The sequence below is a fragment of the Panthera uncia genome, assembly GCF_023721935.1.
Source record: "Panthera uncia isolate 11264 chromosome B3 unlocalized genomic scaffold, Puncia_PCG_1.0 HiC_scaffold_1, whole genome shotgun sequence".
NCBI lineage: Eukaryota > Metazoa > Chordata > Mammalia > Carnivora > Felidae > Panthera > Panthera uncia.
Window position 1 is genome coordinate 83095647 of NW_026057582.1, and position 19240 is coordinate 83114886.

Consider the following 19240-nt stretch of genomic DNA (forward strand, 5'->3'; position numbering starts at 1 on the left):
AAATTAAAAAAAAAAAAAAAAAAAAAAACGTTGAAGAAAAAAAAAAATAAACATTACAAAAAAAATTTTATATGAAAGTTTAAATATATAAATTATTTAACTTTGGGGATTTCTTTATAACAGAGCCACTAAAAACTGAAATGTTTTCATAATTTCTTTTTTTTTCCCCCTATTTTTCCCAGATGCTTCAAGAAATTTCACTTGTAGTGAGCCATTGTAGACTCCTTGGAGAAGAAATTGAGTTTTTAAAGAGATGGGGACCAAATTATAACCTAATGAACATAGATGTGACTAATACCGAGTAAGTGTATTACTTTCCCAGGGCTGCCTTAACAAAGTGCTACAAACTCAGTGGCTTTAAACAACAGCAATTTATTGTTTCACAGTTCTGGAGGCTAGAAGTCATCAAGATGTTAGCAGGGTTTGTTCTTTCGGAGGGGCTAAGAGAATCTGTTTCATGCCTCTCTCTTAAATTCTAGTGATTTGCTGGCAATCATTGACATACCTTGGCTTATAAATATATAACTCCAGTATCTGCTTTCATCTTCACATCATGTTCTTCCTGTATGCATGTTTGTGTCCAAATGCCCCCTTTTTATAAGGACACCAATCATTTTGGATTAGGAGACCATCCCACTCCAGTAGGACTCCATCTTAACTAATTAAATCTGCAATGATCTTACATTCTGAGATACTGGGGGCTAGGGCTTCAACATATGAATGGCAGTAGGGACATAGTTCAATCTGTAACAGTAAGTAAGTAATCAAAAACTTACTAAAATGATTTCTTTCAGTGAATTTTATGACTAACAATGGAAATGAACAACCATAATAATACTTTGTTCCAGATGTTTTACCCTCTGTCCATTTGATAAGGACAAGAAATAATGTACCACCTAAGTTTCACCTACCAGTGTAAAAAGAAAATATATTTGTTTCATTCTATGTTTGTTTTTTATTTTTAATTGAGGATTTTGTCTTTTACAGATTGAGGCTTTTATTCTCCAGCTCTGCAGCATTTGCAAAGTTTGAGATAACTTTACCTCTCTCAGTTCATTTTCCAACTGTCCGCTTACCTTTTTCCATTCAAAATCACATTGGAAACATTGGGTAAGTAAAGGGCCAGCAGGATAGGGCTCCTAATGACTTTTCTACCTCTCCTCTATTATTTGAAAAATCTCTCAAAGTGGCCAGAAATAATGGATATATACCATTATTGGATATGCCAATAATGGATAATCCATACTGAGTGCCAAATGTTACTCCTGACTTCCTTTTGAAGGATTTGTTCTTATAATTTAGTGACCTTCATTGCTAGCACCTTGGATACTGGAGACCACTGGTATATTCTTTTATACTTGCTCCACTTTTTGAATAATCTTACCTAAAACAGGAGCCCAAAAAGGAAAAAAATGGGTATAAGCTTAGCCCAGATCATATATAAACAACCTTTATGCCCTTAAAAACAGAATATCACTTAATCACTTAGTAATCATTTAAAAAAGCTGTGCAGTCATAATGCTTTTCTCAGTTAGCCTTTGTAACCAGACATAACAATATTTCATTCCTATTTGTGACTTTTTAGACATACAGTTGACAGTTTGTAAGATGGTAGAGTTTAGAATGCACCCACCTCAAATCCATCAGCAAACACCAGCAGTTTAGATTTTTAGCTAAGTCAAGATACCCCCCAGTTCATACAGAATTGCTCTTAGGCCTTGTTTTTGGAATCCCAGTTCAAACTGGACAGTCTATTTTTAGAAATGTCTATTTATGCTTCCTAAAAGACTCAGAGACCATACCCAAAAACATGAATTCCACTGAAATGCTATCGATAAGTACGTTTCCAGAAAAATTAATGAACCTTTTGTTCTTTCTAGCCAAGATGAAATCACTGCAATTCTATCTAAAGTGCCACTGGAGGACAACTACCTAAAGAATGTAGTCAAGCAAATTTACCAAGATCTACTTCAGGACTGCCATTTCTACCACTAGACCTATGGACTACAGCTATAATAACCAAGCATAGCGCACATCATAATGATACTACGTCGGAGTATCCATTGCTATTTAATCTTTGTCTTTAGGTGATAGAAAGAAGCCTCATAAAACTCCTCCTGATGATGTTATAGTTAATTTGTTATAGTTAATATGGCTAGTGTTTAAATCTCTACAGTCAGGAATGATGAAAGTCCTCAAATAGCCTTTTATCAACTTGCTCATCTTTTTATGAAAGGTTCAAATAGTAGAACACTTAAGGAAAATTTCTTCTAATTAAAGTTGTGCTCTTTGCTTTAGTACAGGCCCTACAGAGTAACTTTAAGTGGAGCTGTCACCGCTGACAAAAACATTAGCCATTTCCTCATATGTACAGCTCTAATTTTTTGGTTGCCGGCCTCCTGTCTAGTAGGTATTTTTCTGGGATAGAGATTTATCTGTCTACAAACTACTCTTTCTCCTTTTTCTTCATTTTAAAAATTTTATTAAGAAAAAGCAATAGCACTCAGCTATTCAAATGGTTGCCATCTTTTCTAGAGGGCCTTGACTTTTATTATGTAATATGTGTTAATATTTTCTCAGTATAATTTTGTAGAGAAAGTTAATTCATTTTGGGCCAGTACATATATGTAAATATATTGATATTTTTTTGTTTTTGTGATGTAGTAAGGAGATATATATATATATATACATATGGAAATACATAGTCGTGTATAGAGAGATACTCTTCTTCCTAGGCAATTTCCATCTTTCTGAAGGATGCTTTACAGCAAGATTCTCAGTCTCTTTCTATCAAATAATTGTACTTCAAACAATATCAAATTTAAAACCACCAGTTCTGTCCAGTTCTGGCAGTAGTAATTAATTTAATGTGAGAATTGGTTTCTGAAGCCACACCCTTCTCATAAACAAAAATAAGCCATATCCATTGATATTGAATGACCAGTATTATCTGTGAGATAAATATGAGAAAATTTTTACCCAAACTTTAATTGAATCCTAATCATGATAATTTTTTCATTTCTTTTGTATTTAATTATAAACTAAAGTATATTTGCATTTCAAACTAATTCATATTAAAATTTTGCTTTATACTTTATGATCAGGTTAAAGTCCTCTGGGTCCCATGAATGTTATCTTCGCTCTTAAATTGGCTTTTACTTCTGAGCTATTGGTCAGAAAGATCACATGGTCTTTTAAACCTCAAATTCAACATAAAATTTATTTTCCATAAAAATCAAGATGTAAATATTCTTGAAAAACTTTTAAAGTCACCAATGTGGCCTGTTTTCCATGAAACTTAAATTAGTTTCTTATTGGAGTTGTTTTATTTATATTCTGTAAACCTAAAAAGTAGAAATTTTCTTCTATTCATTTTGGTAAACTGGAATGACCAGCTTCAAGAATGATTTGGCTTGTAATTATGGACTCTGCTTTCTTGGGTTTAGTTACAAAATTGTAATATATACCTAGTTATTTGCATTTGTATTTGTTCAAAGGATTGGCTATTTCTATAAACATTTTTTGGAAATTGTTCCTTCACTAATTAGAAGCAGACTGGTTTTTGCACTATTAAAATAAGTTTATTATATGAAATCTTTTTTTTTTTATGTTTGTTTATTTTTGAGAGAGACAGAGCATAAGCAGAGGAAGGGCAAAGAGAGAGGAAGACACATAATCAGAAGCAGGCTCCAGACTCCATGATGTTAGCACAGAGCCTGATGTGGGGCTCAAACTGACGAACGCTGAGATCATGACCCTAGCCAAAGTTGTATGTCTCGCCAACTGAGCCACCCAGGCGCCCCTATTATATGAAATCTTTTTAAGCAGTGTCTGTTTATGAAGTGAAGAGGTTTGTTGTTGTTTTTTACCATGTATTCAATAGACCTGTGAAGATAGAAAAAGGAAGCTCTCTCTAGAAATACACACTCGAAAATTCAGATAAGATTATGTCAGGACCTGAGTGTAAGAACGAGATACAAACTATAGTTATCCCTATGTCTCTGAAAGACAGTAAAAGAAAACTATTTGAAGTTCCTTAGGAAACTATGATTTCTAAGGGCTAATGGAGTGGTTCTCCAAGTATAGTCCCTAGACTAGTAGCATCAGTTTCTCCCCAAACCTGCTGTATCAGAAACGCTAGGGGTGGGGACCAGTACTCTGTGTGTGTTTATTTTTTTTTACTTTCTTTTTCTTTTTCGTTTATTTATTTATTTTGAGAGAGATTGAGAGCAAGGGAGGGCAGAGAGAGACGAGAGAGAATTCCAAGCCAGGCTCTAGATGTCAGCACAGGGCCCCATAGGGCCCCTTGCAGGGCTTAAACTCATATGACTTGAGCTGGAATTAAGAGCCAGATATTTAACCACTCAGCCACCCAGGCACCCCTTAACTTTTTTTTTTTTTCAATAACTTCACTAAAATATAATTGACATCATACAATTCACCTTTTATTTTTTAATTTAAAAAAATTTTTTTCAAAGTTTATTTATGTTTGAGAGACAGAGTGTGAGCAGGGGAGGGACAGAGAGAGAGAGAGGGAGACACAGAAACCAAAACAGGCCCCAGGCTCCAAGCTGTCAGCATAGAGCCTGACGCAGGGCTCGAACCCACGAACCATGAGATCATGACCTGAGTCAAAATCAGCACTCAACCTACTGAGCCACCCAGACACCCCACACCTTTAGAGAGAGTGCACACATGTGAGTGCAGGAAGAGCAGAGAGAGAGGGGGAGAGAGAGAATCCCATGCAAGATCTGTTGTGTCAGCGCAGAGCCCAACAAGGATCTGAGTCCCATGAACTGCAAGAACATGACCTGAGTCAAGATCAAGTCGCACACTCAACTGACTGAGCCACCCAGGTGCCCCTGGACCCTTATCTTATATCACATACAAAAATTAACTCAAAATGGATCAAAGAACTAAATGTTAAGAGCTAAAACTATGAAGTATAAAGCTCTTAGAAAAAAAGCATAGGGGAAAAGCTTGGCAATGTTGGATTTGGTGATAAATTTTTAGATATGATGCCAAAAGTACAGGCAACAGAAGTAAAAATAGATAAATTAGACTATATCAAAATTTGAAATTTGTGCAATAGGACATAAACTGGGGCACAGTGCTGGTAGAAATTAAAAGCCTAAATAAATGGAAGGCATTCCATATGCACGGGTTGAAAGGCAAGCTGTTAAGATGGCAATACTACCTAAAGTAATGTGCAGATTGAAAGCAGCCCCTATCAAAATCCCATCAACCTTTTTAGGATGGAAAATGGAAAAGTTGATCCTAAAAATTTCTATGGAATTGCAAAGGACACTCATGGTATATCTGATAAGGGTCTAGTATCCAGAACATATAAAGAATTCTTGAAACTTAACAAGTAGACAATCCAATTTTTTAAATGGACAAAGGACTTGAATAGACGTTTTTCCAAAGAAGATATACAAATGGCATATACAACAAGTATATGAAAAAAAATACTTGACATCATTAGTCATTAGGAAAATGCAAATTCAAACCATGATGAGATACCACCTTAAACCTATTAGAATGAGTAAATTTTTAAATTTTTTTTTAGATGTTTATTTTTGAGACCGAGTGAACAGGGAAGAGGCAGAGAGGGAGACAGAGTATTTGAAGCAGTCACCGCACTGATAGCAGCAAGCCCAGTGCAGGGCTCGAACTCACAAACTGCGAGATCATGACCTGAGTAAAGTCAGTGACTCAACCAACTAAGCCACCCAGGCACTCCTAGAATGGATAATTTTTAAAATGAAAAATGAGGCACCTGGGCATCTCAGTCCATTGAGCATCCAACTTTGGCTCAGGTCAAAGTTTGGCTCGTGAACTCACTTTGGCTCCTGAGCTCTATGCCAACAGTTCAGAGCTTGGAGCTTGCTTCAGATTCTCTCTCTCTCTCTCTCTCTCTCTCTCTCTCTCTCTCTCTCTTTGCCCCTTTCCCTCCCCCAAGACAAAAAGACTTAAAAAATGGAAAATACGGGGCCCCTGGCTGGCTCAGTCAGTGGAGCATGCAATTCTTGATCTCAAGGTTGTGAGTTTGAGCCCCATGTTGGGCATAGAGATTACTCAATAAATAAATAAATAGGGTCGCCTGGTAGCTCAGCATCCCAACTCTTGATTTCGGCTCAGGTCATGATCTCACAGATTTGTGAGATGGAGCCCCAGGTCAGGCTCTGTGATGACAGCACAGAGCCTGCTTGGGGTTCTTTCCATCTCTCTCTGCCCCTCCCCTGCTTGCACTCATGCATGCACCCTCTCTCTCAAAATAAGTAAGGAAATAAACTGGAAAGTAAGTGTTGGAGGAGATATGGAGAAATCAAAACCTTGTGATTTCTGGTGAGAATGTAAAATTAAGAAGCACGTACAATTCTTTAAACACTTTTATATCCAAACTTTAAGTCCAAAAGGCTGTCATTCTAGTTTTTCTTTATTTTTAAAGTAGGCTTCAGGCCCAGCACAGAGCCCAACATGGGGCTTGAACTCATGACCCTGAGATCAAGACCTGAGCTGAGCTTGTATCAGATGCTTAACCAACTGAACCATCCAGGTGCCCCAAAATGCTGTCATTTTAAACATTACTTGTAGAAATTCTAAAAATAATGTCACATTTAATAAGGAAACTCTAAAGCACAAATTCTCAGAAGCAGTCACTGTCAACCTGTCAATTGTCAATATCAGTATTTATAATTAACTAGTATGGTTTTCATGTCACCTGAGGATGCTGGTAGAGTGATCATGAGATAACCTCATCCAACTGAATGTGCAAGGAAACACTCATCAATATTTTATGTATTTTGGGTTTTCACTCTTTATTTATGACAAATATTCTGCATCTGTGATTCTCTCCAGTTAACAGTTCTTTGAAATGTGGCATCGGCCAGTCGGAGAATGGAGTCATCTGACTCACCCTTCCTGTGAATGGGCTCATCGATAGTGAAGGTTTTAAACTGGCTGTTGAACCTGTCTGTCACCTTGTCAACTTCAGCCTTATTCATCTAGAGGGATCCGTGGTCCTTGGCACTGATGACACGGTTGCTGGCTGAGCATTTCTGCGGCACATATAGGTCCATGAACTGGCTGGAGTCATTCTGTATGTGGAGGGCGCACCTGGTTCTGCCAGGAGGGAGCCCTGGCAGAACCTGTGCCTGGCCACAGGACCTACCTGGTGCCAGCCACCACAACCAGTGGGAGCAAGGAAAGTCATCAGTATTTTATATAAAGAGAAGACTGCCTGCTAGGGGCTTGGGTTCTAACATTCCCATTCCTATACTCCACAAATGAGCGGAATGACTGAAAAGCTCCCAGTTTCCTAGAGGTAGGGCAAGTCTTTCTAACCCAAGATGTTTAGTTGGGGACTTTCATTGTTTGGGACGATTGGAGTGTCCAGTTGCTCCCAGTAATAATATGTCCAGGGTGGTCAGCTTCTAGATAGTCTGAGCTGATTGTATGCCAGGCTGTTTCATACGGTTTGTTTATTGAATCCAATCAAGTTTTTCAGCTGTTCCTCTGAATTTCTCCTGTATTGGATAAAAATTGTTTTGGGAGTGTGTCTAAGGCTAGCTCTTGCTGAGATAGGGGTGAAGATTTTCACCATCTTCTGATAGAACCTAGATTCCATTGCCTCTGCAATGTCTCTGCCCTGATGAGGGTGGAGAGCAGGCTCTAACCCCCTTTCCTTCTTTCCTCTGGAGGCCTTTTCTGAGTTAAGACTGATATGAAGCAGTGCAGCTAAGTCTGACCCAAGTTTCTGCTATAAACATACTGGATTAGCATCTTTTCTGTGGCAACAGCTGGCAGCAGTTAACCTCTCTGAGTTTCATTTTCCTCACTTGTAAAACAATAGTAGTACTTTCTCACATATTAGTTTCTTTTTTTATGTTTATTTTTGAGAGAGAGAGAGACACAGAGCGTGAGTGGGGAAGGGGCGGAGAGAGGGAGATACAGAAACTGAAACAGGCTCCAGGCTCTTTCTCACAGTGTTAGTATTAAATGAGTTCATGTATATAAAGCGTTGCACAAAGTAAGTACTCAAAAAATGGTAAACATATAGCATATTTTTAATACATACAGAGTACTCGGAAAATTTAATTACTAAAAAGCAGATTGGGGGCACCTGGGTGGCTCAGTCGGTTAAGCGTCCGACTTCAGCTTAGGTCATGATCTCGTGGTTTGTGAGTTCGAGCCCTGCGTCGGGCTCTGTGCTGACAGCTTAGAGCCTGGAGCCTGCTTTGGATTCTGTGTCTCAGTTTCTCTCTGCCCCTCCCCTGCTCATGCTCTGTCTCTCTCTGTCTCAAAATTAAATAAAACAATAAAAACATTTTTTAAATAAAAATTTTAAAAAGCAGATTTGATTGTTTGATACACAGAACCTATGTAATATTATTATTTTAAAACATGTTTACCCTAAATCTAATCATTAGAAGTAAGTAGCCAAATCCAGATTACTGGACATTTTCTAGACAACTGGCTTGGCATCTTCAAAAATGTCAATGTCATGAAATCAAAACAAAACAAAAAGACAGGGGATCTCTCCTAGATTACAAGAGACTAAAGATACTTTTGAAAGGCAATGCTTGATCCTTGATTAAATCCTTTATTAAAAAACACAAGGGGTGCCAGTTGGTTAAGTGTCTGACTTCAGCTCAGTTCACGATCTCCTGGTTTGTGAGTCTGAGCCCCACATTGGGCTCTGTGCTGACAGCTCAGAGCCTGGAGCCTGTTTCAAAATCTGTGTCTCACTCTCTTTGCCCCTCTCCCACTCGCTCGCATGCTCTCTCTCTTTCTCTCTCTCTCTCAAAAATAAACATTAAAGGGGTGCCTGGTGGCTCAGTCTGTTGAACGTCCGACTTCAGCTCTGGTCATGATCTCTCAGTTCGTGAGTTTGAGCCCCATGTCGGGGCTCTGTGCTGCCAGCTCAGAGCCTGGAGCCTGCTTCAGATTGTGTGTCCCCCTCTGTCTCCGCCCCACCCCTGATTGTGCTCTGTCTCAGTCTTTCAAAAATGAATAAACATAAAAAAAATTTTAATAAATAAAAATACACATTAATAAATAAATACATAATAAATAAATAAAAACCCCACAACCCAGGGGCACCTGGCTGGCTCAGTCAGAGGAGCTTGTGACAACTCTTGAGCCTGAGGTCATGAGTTCAAGCCCCACATTGGGTGTAAAGATTACTTAAATAAATAAAACTTTAAAAAAATTAACAAAAATTGAATTTTAAAATTTAAATTTACACTTAAAATAATTTATTCAACAATTCATGAATCAAGCAGCATCCTATCTAGCAATAGAAAGGAACTCGGAAGGACTGTACAAAGTGGAAGGTTTTTGAAATGCCAAAATGGGGCAGGAAAAAGAAATTATTAGTAAAGAATGCATTGTTTCATGCAAGGTTGCCCTTCTGAAGGGAAGGAAAGGGATCTGTGGATTATCTCACTAGTGCTGAGTAGGTAATTCCATGTCGACCAGTTAAAGGTTACATTCCAGAAAAGCTAAAACTGAAATTAGGTTAGGTATTAAGTTTTGGTTTGCTGACATGTAGCTTAGCACAAATGACTCCATTTTTGGTCTGTTGCTCCTTTTTTAACACCTATTAAGGATATTTTGAGAACACTTGGAAATCTGAATATAAACCATATATTAGATAATATTCTCGTATCAGTGTTACATTTCTCAGGTGTGATAACAGGTAGTTATATAGGAGAATGTCCTTATTAGAAAATACATGTCTGCAACTTACTTTCAAATGGCTTTTTAAAAGTGTCTGTTTATACATGTATGTGTGTGAGAGAAACAAGAACATTACTGTAGGCTTGTTTTTTTCAAAATAAAAAATTGGAAATAAAAAGAGTTTTGCTTGATGACTAAGTAACTAAAGGCAGTATAGTTCTGAGACTGATTTCATCCAGGTTGTAGCGAAGTTTGATTAATCTGTTTTGTTCCATAAGGTAGATATATCTTCCTTCAACTTTTTAAAAAATAACTCTAGGGGGGCGCCTGGGTGGCTCAGTCGGTTAAGCGTCCGACTTCAACTCAGGTCACAATTTCGTGGCCCGTGAGTTCGAGCCCCGCGTCGGGCTCTGGGCTGATGGTTCAGAGCCTGGAGCCTGCTTCCGATTCTGTGTCTCCCTCTCTCTCTGCCCCTCCCCTGTTCATGCTCTGTCTCTCTCTGTCTCAAAAATAAATAAACGTTAAAAAAAAAATTTAAAAAATAACTTTAGGACTAACATGGGGCTCAAACTCACAACCCCGAGATCAAGAATGGCATGCTCTACCAACTGAGCCAGACACACACCCCTTCTTTCAACTATTTTTTTTATGTTTATTTATTTTTGAAAGAGAGAGACAGAGTGTGAGCAGGGGAGAGGCAGAGAGAGAGAGAGGGAGACACACAATCTGAAGCAGGGTCCAGGCTCTGCCCTGGCAGCACAGAGCCCCAGGAGGTCCAAACCCACAAACCCAGAGAGAGAGATCAGGACCTGAACTGAAGTCGGAAGCTTAGCCAACTGAGCCACGCAGGCACCACTTCAACTATTTTTTTTATGCCAAATTTGATTTCTTCCTTCCCTAGACTATGGCGAATTCTTGCTTTTTTTTTTTTTTTTTTTTTTTTTAAGACTAGGAGCAAGGCAGAGATAGAGAATGAGAATCCCAAGCAGGCTCTGCCCTGGCAGCACAGAGCCAGGCAGGGATGGATCCCAACCCTGGGATCATGACCCAAGCCAAATCACGAGTTAGTAGTTCAACTAACTGAGCCACCCAGGCATCCTGCAAATTCTTGCTCTCCTTTTCTTTTTTCTTTCTTTCTTTCTTTCTTTTTTTTTTTTTTAAGAAACATCAACTGGTTAATTCCAGGCCCAACCTTTCTACCTCCATACACACATGGCCCCTGGATGGGCACTTCAGAGGCCTTGTGCTGTGCTGTGGCCTGACCTGGTACCAGTCCCTCTCTGGTGATGGCCCAGTTGTAGCTCTTCCAGGAGTCGAACACTTCTTCTACCCACGCCTCCAGATTCTCTCAGGTGATGAAATGTTTTGCCTCCTCCTGCAGCTGCCGCACCTTCCTGATCCTTTGGCTGCTCCCAGGCCTGCGCCTCTCGGCCCACGGGGCCTTCTCCTCTACTTGCCACTGCTCCTGCTCCCGCACCTCCGCCTCCTGCCGCAGTCCCCCTAACCAAAGCTCGTGCAGTTGCTGGTTCTCCGCCCGGTTCCAAGCCAGCAGGTTACTGTAGTCAGCTGCATCCTGCAGCACCTTACCCTCTGCCAGGTTCCCTGCCCAGGCCTCGTGCACCTTCTTCCATAACTTGGACACGAACTCCAGCCTGAGGGCGCGCATCGACTGGCGGTACTGCCGGTAATGCTCGGTCTGCATGAACTCTACAGAACCCACCTCAGGCGGGGGTCGCTACGCCCCCGACCTTGGACTTGGCCGGGTGGGGCGGGGGGCGGGGGGTGGGGGGAATGGGGGGCAGTATCCTGGCAGGTCTTGCAGCCACGAATGGGCAGCAGCAGTAGAGCCCTCAAATTCTTGCTCTTAATGTTCCCCAATCCTTTAAAATTTTTCCAAAAAGGCAAGTTTTATCAAGTGTTCTTTTTAAAAAATCGGATCTAAGTCTGCATTATTTTTTAGTTTTTGTGTGGGTATACATTCGCATGGTCCTAAATTCATAAAGTACAAAAAGGAAAGGAAAAAGTTTCCCTTTTATTCTGTCCTCAGACACACAGTTTCCCTTCTTGGAGACAACCAATGTTACCAGTTTCTTGTCCACCTTACCAAAGCTTTCCTGTGTACAAAAGCGAACATGTGTGCAAGTAGATATGAGGGTGTAAATATATATTTCTTCTCTCCCTTTTTTACACAGATAATAGCTCCTCAATACACACTGTCCTTCATTTTGTCTTTTTCACTTAACTAAATATCTTGATAGGTTCAGAGCAGTACATAAAGAACTTCCAACAGATATTTTTTTCCTTTTAATTAAACAGTCCACAGGATGAATGTATCATACCGCTACTGATAAACATGTAGGTTGCTTACCACCTACGGCAATGCTGAAATGTTGCACAATTGTAAGTTTATCTAGGACAGCTTCCTAGAAAGGGAGCTGTTGAGTCAAAGCATAGTTACATTTGTAATTTTAATAGATACCACCAAACTGTCCTCTAAAATACTATATAGTTGTATTAATCCTACTAGCAATAAACACCTGGTTCCCTAAATTTACTAATCCAGTACATTCCAAACTTTTTGATGGTGTCTCAGGTTTTAATTTGCATTTTCGCAGTATGTGTGAGGTTGAGTTTCTTTGTATATACTTTAGAGCAATTTTTATCTCCTTTTCTGTGTATTAGGTATTGATAAACTTTGCCCATTTTTTTGAGTTATTTCTCTTTCTCATTGACTTGCAAGACATCTTTAAGTATAAGAGAAAAGAAACTCTTTGTGATAGTGGTGTGCTAAATTTCCCCCTAGTTTGTGGTTTTATTTGACTTTATTTATGATGGGTTTTGCCATTTAGAATTTTAAAGGTATGTAGTCACATGTATTAATATTTTCTTTTATAGCTTTTGAGTTTGTGTTATACTTAGATTTTCACCACTATAAGATCTATGGTTTCTCTTAGACTTTCATGACTTAATACTTTATATCTTTGAGCCAACTGGAAATTTATCCTGACAAAAAGTATGAGATAAGGATACAAATTAATTTTTTTCCAGATGTCTATGGGGTTATTCCGGCACCATTTAATAAACAGGTTGTTTCCCCCACTGATTTGGAATGATGCCTTTTTTATCATATACTAGATTTCTCTATGTATTCCTATCTGAGTGTGGTAGGCAGAATAATAGCCACCACGACCACCACCCCTCCCACAACCAAGATGTCCACATCCTAAAACAGGTGAATGTTGCCTTAAATGGCCATAGGGACTTTGCAGAGGTTTTGAAGGATCTTGACATGGGGAGACTATTCTGGATCAGCTGGGTAGGCCCAATGTCATCACAAGGATTTTCTGTAAGAGGAAAGCAGAATGTCAAGAGTCAAAGAAGGAGATGCGATCATGGAAGTAGAGATCAGAATGATTGGTGACTTTAGTGCACACACTGTCTGACAGTACTGCTGGTAAGGTGACTCAAAATGCAGATGCCCCATGTGGTCCCTGGGTGGCTCAGTCAGTTAAGCCCCTGACTTTGGCTCAGGTCATGACCTTACGGCTTGTCAGTTCAAACCCTGCATTGGACCTTGTGCTGACAGCTTAGTGCCTGGAGCTGCTTTGGATGCTGTGCCTCCCTCTTTCTCTATCCCTCCCCTGCTAATGCTCTGTCTCTCAAAATTAAATGTTGAAAAAAAAAGAATGCAGATGCCTCTAGAACCTGGAGAAGGTAAGGTTTTGTCCTAGGACCTCCAGAAGAGACACAATTCTGCCAAGACCTCAATTTTAGCCTGGTGAAACCCATTTAGGAATTCTGACCTCCATAACTGTAAGATAATACATTTTCATTATTTTAAGCCACTAAATTTGTGGTAATTTGTTACAGCAGCAATAGGAAACTAAGGCACTGATAAAACTATTCTATTCCATTCCATTGACCCATCTTATTGTACAAGTACTTTGTGATTATTGTAGTTTTAAGTATGTTTTAATATCTGGTCAATTCAGGATTTATTATTTCAGGGTTTTCCTGGCTCTTAATGGTTTTTAATTTTATCATATAAACATAAGAACTAGCTTGTTCCGTTCCCCAAAAAATCTTGCTGTCATTTTTACTGAGATCATGTTATATTAAAGATCAACTAATGGAAAAGCAACACTTTAAGATTTTGAGTCTTCCAATAGTATGCTTTTCTGTTTTGCATCCTTCTTTGATGTCTTAAAGTTTCCTTTATATAGGATTTGCACTTTTCTTGTTAAACTGATTCCAAGGCATTTTATGTTTTAGTTACAATTTTTAAATTACCATCATAAAGTCAAAATAAATTCAAACCAAAAGTTCAAATAATATACAAAAGAATACAGAGGAAGGCGAAGTCATCCAAAATCTTAGTATTGGGCATCCTTCCACATACTAGGTACTCTTAGCCATAAAGAAGAGCAATGGCTATTGGTAAGGCAACCAAAGGTGACTGTCACGAATCTCATTGGGATTTCTATTGAGAATTTGTTGATGTTGGACAATTTTCAACTTTATAATTTTGAGACCTCTCCTCTGAGAAAATCGTTTTAGAGATTTCTCCACATAAGTCCTGAACATTTCTAAAAGTTTATTCGTAGACATTTATGGGTTTTGTTGCTACTGTGAATGGGATCTTTTTCTTCTATTACATTGTCTAATTAGTTATTAAGACTTATTAAAGGGCTGATCTTTTTACATTTTGTCATTGGTTACACTAATGTACTTTCTTTTGTTTTTTAATATTTAAAAATTTATTTATTTATTTTGAGCAGGGGCGGGGAGGGGCGGGGGAGGGGGAGAGGGGAGAGAGAATCCCAAGCAGGCTCCACATGGTGAGCACAGAGCCCAAAGGGAGCTCAAATTCACAAGCTGTGAGATCCTGACATGAGCCGAAATCAAGAGTCAATTAACCGACTAAGCCGCCCAGGTGCCCCTATTATCTTTAATTATTACACCCAGTGACACTTCCTGAACAGTAGTAAATAATCGTAGCAATACACAATCTTGTTCTTGATTGATTGATTGATCGATTTTTTTTTTTTTTTTTTTTGAGACCTAGAGACCGAGAGCACACCAGCAGGGGAGGGGCAGATGGAGAGGGAGAGAAGAAATCCCAAGCAGGTTCTACGCCCGGCATGGAGCATAATGAGGGGCTCAATCTCACGATGGTGAGATCATGATCTGAGCCAAAATCAAGAGTTGGACACTTTAACCAACTGAGCCACCCAGGTGCCCCAGATTGATATTTAAGTAATCTTTACACCCAAAGTGGGGCTTGAACTCACAAGATCAAGAGTCACATCCTCCTCCTACTGAGCCAGCAAAGGTGTCCCTGTTCTTGATTTTAATCAAAGTATTTCTAACAGTTTACCAGTAAGCAGACAATGGTAGCTTGTTTGGGATATCCGTGTTTTTTTCCTGATCATGCTAAGAAAACATTTAATTCCTTTTTATTCATTTTTTTAAATGTTTTGTTTTTGAGAGACAGTGGAAGTGGGGGAGGGCAGAAACAGAGGGAGACACAGAATCCAAAGCAGGTTTCAGCCTCTGAGCTGTCAGCACAGAACCTGACGCAGGGCTGGAACCCAAATCCACGAACTGTGAGATCATGACCTGAGCTGAAGTCAGTCGCTTAAATGAGTCACCCCAGTGCCCCTCTAATTCCTTTTTACGTTTTCCTCCTCTTAATCAGGAATTTATGTTGAATTTTATGGAATGCTTTTTCAAAATGATGAAATTAACAAAATAAGTTTTCTCCTTGACCTATTAATAAGGTCAATTATAATAGATTTCCTAATATTGGATCATCCTTGTACTACTCAATTGGATCACTTGGACATGACAGTGGATTTCCCTTTCTATGCTCCAGGCTGCCTATGCCATGAGATTATTTTCCTTGAGACAGAAGATTATGCTTCTGATGATTAAATTTTGGTTTTACTAGAAGTTACTTCCTTGAGATTTCAGATAGGTCATTCAGATTGTAATTTAGGATATATCCAAAATTTTTCTTTTCTTTAATTTTGTTTAAAGTTTATTCATTATTGACAGACAGAGGGAGACAGAGCATGAGCATGGGAGGGACAGAGAGAGGGGGAGACAGAATCTGAAGCAGGCTCCAGGCTCTGAACTGTCAGTACAGAGAATGACGTGGGGCTTGAACTCATGAACTGTGAGATCATGACCTGAGCCGAAGTTGGACACTTAACCGACCAAGCCACCCAGGCACCCCTATATCCAAAACTTTTTTTTTTTAATGTTTATTTATTTCTGAGACAGAGAGAGACAGAGCATGAGTGGGGGAGGGGCAGAGAGAGAGGAAGAATCAGAAGCAGGCTCCAGGCTCTGAGCGGTCAGCACAGACCCCAACGCAGGACTCGAACTTACAAACCGTGAGATCATGACCTGAGCCAAAGTTGGTTACTCAACCGACTGAGCCACCCAGGCGCCCCTACCCAAAACTTTTCAATCACACATTTATAAATATTCACATGGATTGCTTAAACTGTTAGCAATAAATCTAGCTTTCTTATTTCTAAGTGTGTAGTGGGTTGTCTTGGAAGAAAGAAACAGAAAACTACTCAAACTGGTTTAAGCAGAAGAAATGGAAGGGACATTTATTGGAATGTAGAAGTATCTCATAGTGCTTCTGGGACCCTGAGAAGTTGGAAATATCTGGAAAGTGGTCAGATTTCAGAATTGTTTCTGTCTTACTTTCTCAGTCTCTCAATTTCTTAATCTTTCTACAGATGGGGTTTCTCTGGTTTGACATCCACACAGCCACAGGAATTGGATTTTAATGAAAGGTCAAAGTCACATATTATTTCATTCAGCCAAGAGGGGCTGTGGGTTTGCAGATGTTCTAAGGAAGATGTGTGAAGAATGAGAGGTAAAGGTGGGTATCTCTGGTATGGAAGGCACTTCACTATCTCCAGGTACTATCTGTAATCACATAGTTAGGTTGATTCTATCTCCAGAATGCTTCTTGAGTCTGTCATTGCTCCAACTCAAGCAAGACTTCATCACTTGTCTGAAATATTGCAAGAGCTAACAGTTTTTGCTGTCCTTACTTCCCTAAAATCTCTCCTTCACTGCCACAATGAGAGGATTAAATAAAAACTTTATGAACTTTAAAGCACTCCACAAATATAAACTAGTAGTGGGGGGGAAAACAGATATAAATAAAGTAGTAGTGTGTGTGTGGGGGGGGGGGAGGACAGGAAGAAAAACAACATAGGACTCGTCTGCTCAAAAACTTTAAATGACTTCCTCATCAACTAAAGAATAAAGACCAAAAAGTTCCAGACATGTCCTTAAGTTCCCTCATAACCCGAACTAAACGTTAACTTTCCAGTATCAGCGACTCCACGATACTTTTCTTCCCTCACCAGACAATACTATTCCTTGACCATGTCGTTGATTTCCACGCCCAGATTGATATCCTTGCTTCTGTCTTTCATCTCCTCTTCTTGGTCCAGGAAACTCCATTCACTCTTTAAAACCAGAATCACAGGTCAATCTTTCCAGTAAACCACGATAAAGTTTATCTTCTCAAAACCAATGCCTCCTTCCTCTGGAGTCTTGCAAATCTCCAGTAAAATACCAAGGCTTGACTAACATTTCAGCCATTTTTCTTCCCTTCGCTAGCTTAGTTTTCCACTTCCACCTGTCCACTCGAGCATCCTCAGCCGCACCACCTCCAGGGGCCTGGAAAACGCCAGGCTCCGGGAGTTTGAGTCAGAAGTTCAGAGCAATCTCAAGTGCCTAACGCTCAGGTTTAGATACTTCACAAGCAAATCAAGAATGGCTTTCTGGGACCAGGCTTCTCCCTAGAGGGGCTGAGGCACTAAAACAGGCGTGCGCCGGCGGTGCATACTGGGAGATGGAGTCTCCGGACAACCCCACTACCTCCTGGGAGTTGTAGTCCTCGGTCTGGTAAAAGAAAAGAAGGGGGCGACTCCCAAACTTTGAGTTCGTTTTCAGAGGTAAATGGAAGAGGGAAGTTCATAACATCATGCAAGGTTAAGTTCTCTAGGCTCATCTCTAGGATCGGAAGCAGCGTCCGAAGGGGCTGGAAGGCAGAGCCGAGGAGGGCGGGGAGACGTTACGTTGACGCTGGCGTGACCCAGCCCGAGAATTTGGCGGGATCTCCGAAAGTTGCAGTACTCCGCGCGCGCAGTGGCCTGAAACCGAGATCTGAGGAGAGCGGAGACGCACCCGGAGGGACGCAGTTGGGAGCTGAGTTTCGCCTGGGTTGTGTGCAGAAGGCCGGAACAAGGGAGTAGAGAAGTGGGCAGGAATCGAAGGGGTCTGGAGTCCGTCCCGGCCGGGCGCGGACCGAGCCAGCGGACAGAAGTCGGGGCGCGCAGCCAGTGGGAGCGAGGAGCGCTGCGTACCAGGGTGAGGGTGTTAGGCGCGGACTCGGTTCCTTTTTGCCTCAGGGTAAGTCCCGACAGTAGCCGGCCCCGGGCCTGGCGGGCTCGTGGGGCCAAGTGAGAAAGCGGAGTTGGCGGGGTGGCAGGGGCATGCCCGGGCCCAACCCACCGTCAGAGCTTGTTGTGGCGAAAATGGTGGCGGACCCCAGGCTCCAGAGCTGGGGGCGGGGGACCTTTTAGAGGCCTTTGTTTCTAACACCCATTTTTATGGGGAGGGTCGGGGGGGGGGGCAAGAAAGCCGAGATCCAGAGAGGTGTAGTGATTAAATGTCACAGCTGTTTCTGTCCGGGCCAGCGGTTCTGGATCTCTGGTCAGTCCTCTTTCCATGATACCGTATTTTCCTTACAAAGTACCAGCCTCCAGTTTCCAAAAAGGTGTTTTCATTACCTAATGGAAGGCCGTTCACGTGATGCCTAGGGAATGGTCTGTAGTGAGGTTTTTTACCTTGTAAGGTGAAGTGTAACATGCTTATCGAAGAATGCACAAATCCAAAGTGTACACAGCTCTGTGAATTATTTCAAAAAGTATATACGTGTGTAGTCACCACTCAGGTCAATAGCTAGAATGTTGTCAGCACCCCCAAAGCCTTTCCTGTTACCCCTCTAGTGTGTCTCCTTTTCTCTTCAAAGGTAACCACTATATTGACTTTTAATACCATTAACTAAATTTGCCTGTTTGAATTTTTTATGAGTAATGCTGTTTATATTTTTGTCTGGTTTTCCTCAACATTCTATCGGTTTATATATATGTTTGCATAAGGCAATAGTTCTTTCCTGTTGCTATATTGAATTCCTTATTCATTCTGCCCATGGTGTACATTTGGGTTGTTTCCAGTTTTTGGCTTTTTCTTTTTCTTTTTATAATTAAAAAAATTAATGTTTATTTTAGACAGAGAGAGAGACACACACACAGAATCTGAAGCAGACTCCAGGCTCCTGCTGACAACAGACAGCCGTAGTAGGGGCTCCAACTCAGGAGCTTTGAGATCATGACCTGAGCGGAAGTCGGATGCCTAACCGACTGAGCCACCCAGGTGCCCCAGTTTGGGGCTGTTTTAATGAGAAAGGCTGCTGAGAACATTTCCTGTGTACATTTTGGTGCACGCATGTATGCTT

The 19240-nt window shown here is 40.5% G+C and overlaps 3 protein-coding genes across 6 annotated transcripts in view; 2 read left to right on the forward strand and 1 right to left on the reverse strand.

Moving 5' to 3' along the window:
• KNL1 (kinetochore scaffold 1) overlaps positions 1 to 2124 on the forward strand; it is a 66759-nt gene extending 64635 nt beyond the window's left edge. For both annotated transcript variants that reach the window (XM_049613356.1, XM_049613358.1), the window contains exons 24-26: positions 183 to 301; positions 988 to 1110; positions 1881 to 2124. In XM_049613356.1, coding sequence (XP_049469313.1) covers positions 183 to 301; positions 988 to 1110; positions 1881 to 1995 — 357 coding nt within the window. In that variant the 3' untranslated portion in view covers positions 1996 to 2124. The remainder of the gene's footprint in view (positions 1 to 182; positions 302 to 987; positions 1111 to 1880) is intronic.
• An 8577-nt stretch (positions 2125 to 10701) lies between these two features.
• On the reverse strand, positions 10702 to 18591 carry LOC125910368 (ensconsin-like). The gene is given in 5 exon segments (XM_049614123.1): positions 10702 to 11413; positions 11415 to 11499; positions 17567 to 17622; positions 17799 to 18169; positions 18570 to 18591. Coding segments are annotated over 5 exon segments (1191 nt in total). The 3' UTR covers positions 10702 to 10756.
• The window catches only part of RAD51 (RAD51 recombinase), a 33919-nt gene continuing 32275 nt past the window's right edge, over positions 17597 to 19240 (forward strand). The window contains exon 1 of one of the 3 annotated variants that reach the window (XM_049613363.1): positions 17597 to 17675. The gene's annotated coding sequence lies outside the window, so the exon portion shown is untranslated. Of the gene's footprint in view, positions 17676 to 17739; positions 18133 to 19240 lie in introns of those variants that run through there. The other 2 variants (XM_049613361.1, XM_049613362.1) reach the window with 2 other exon arrangements.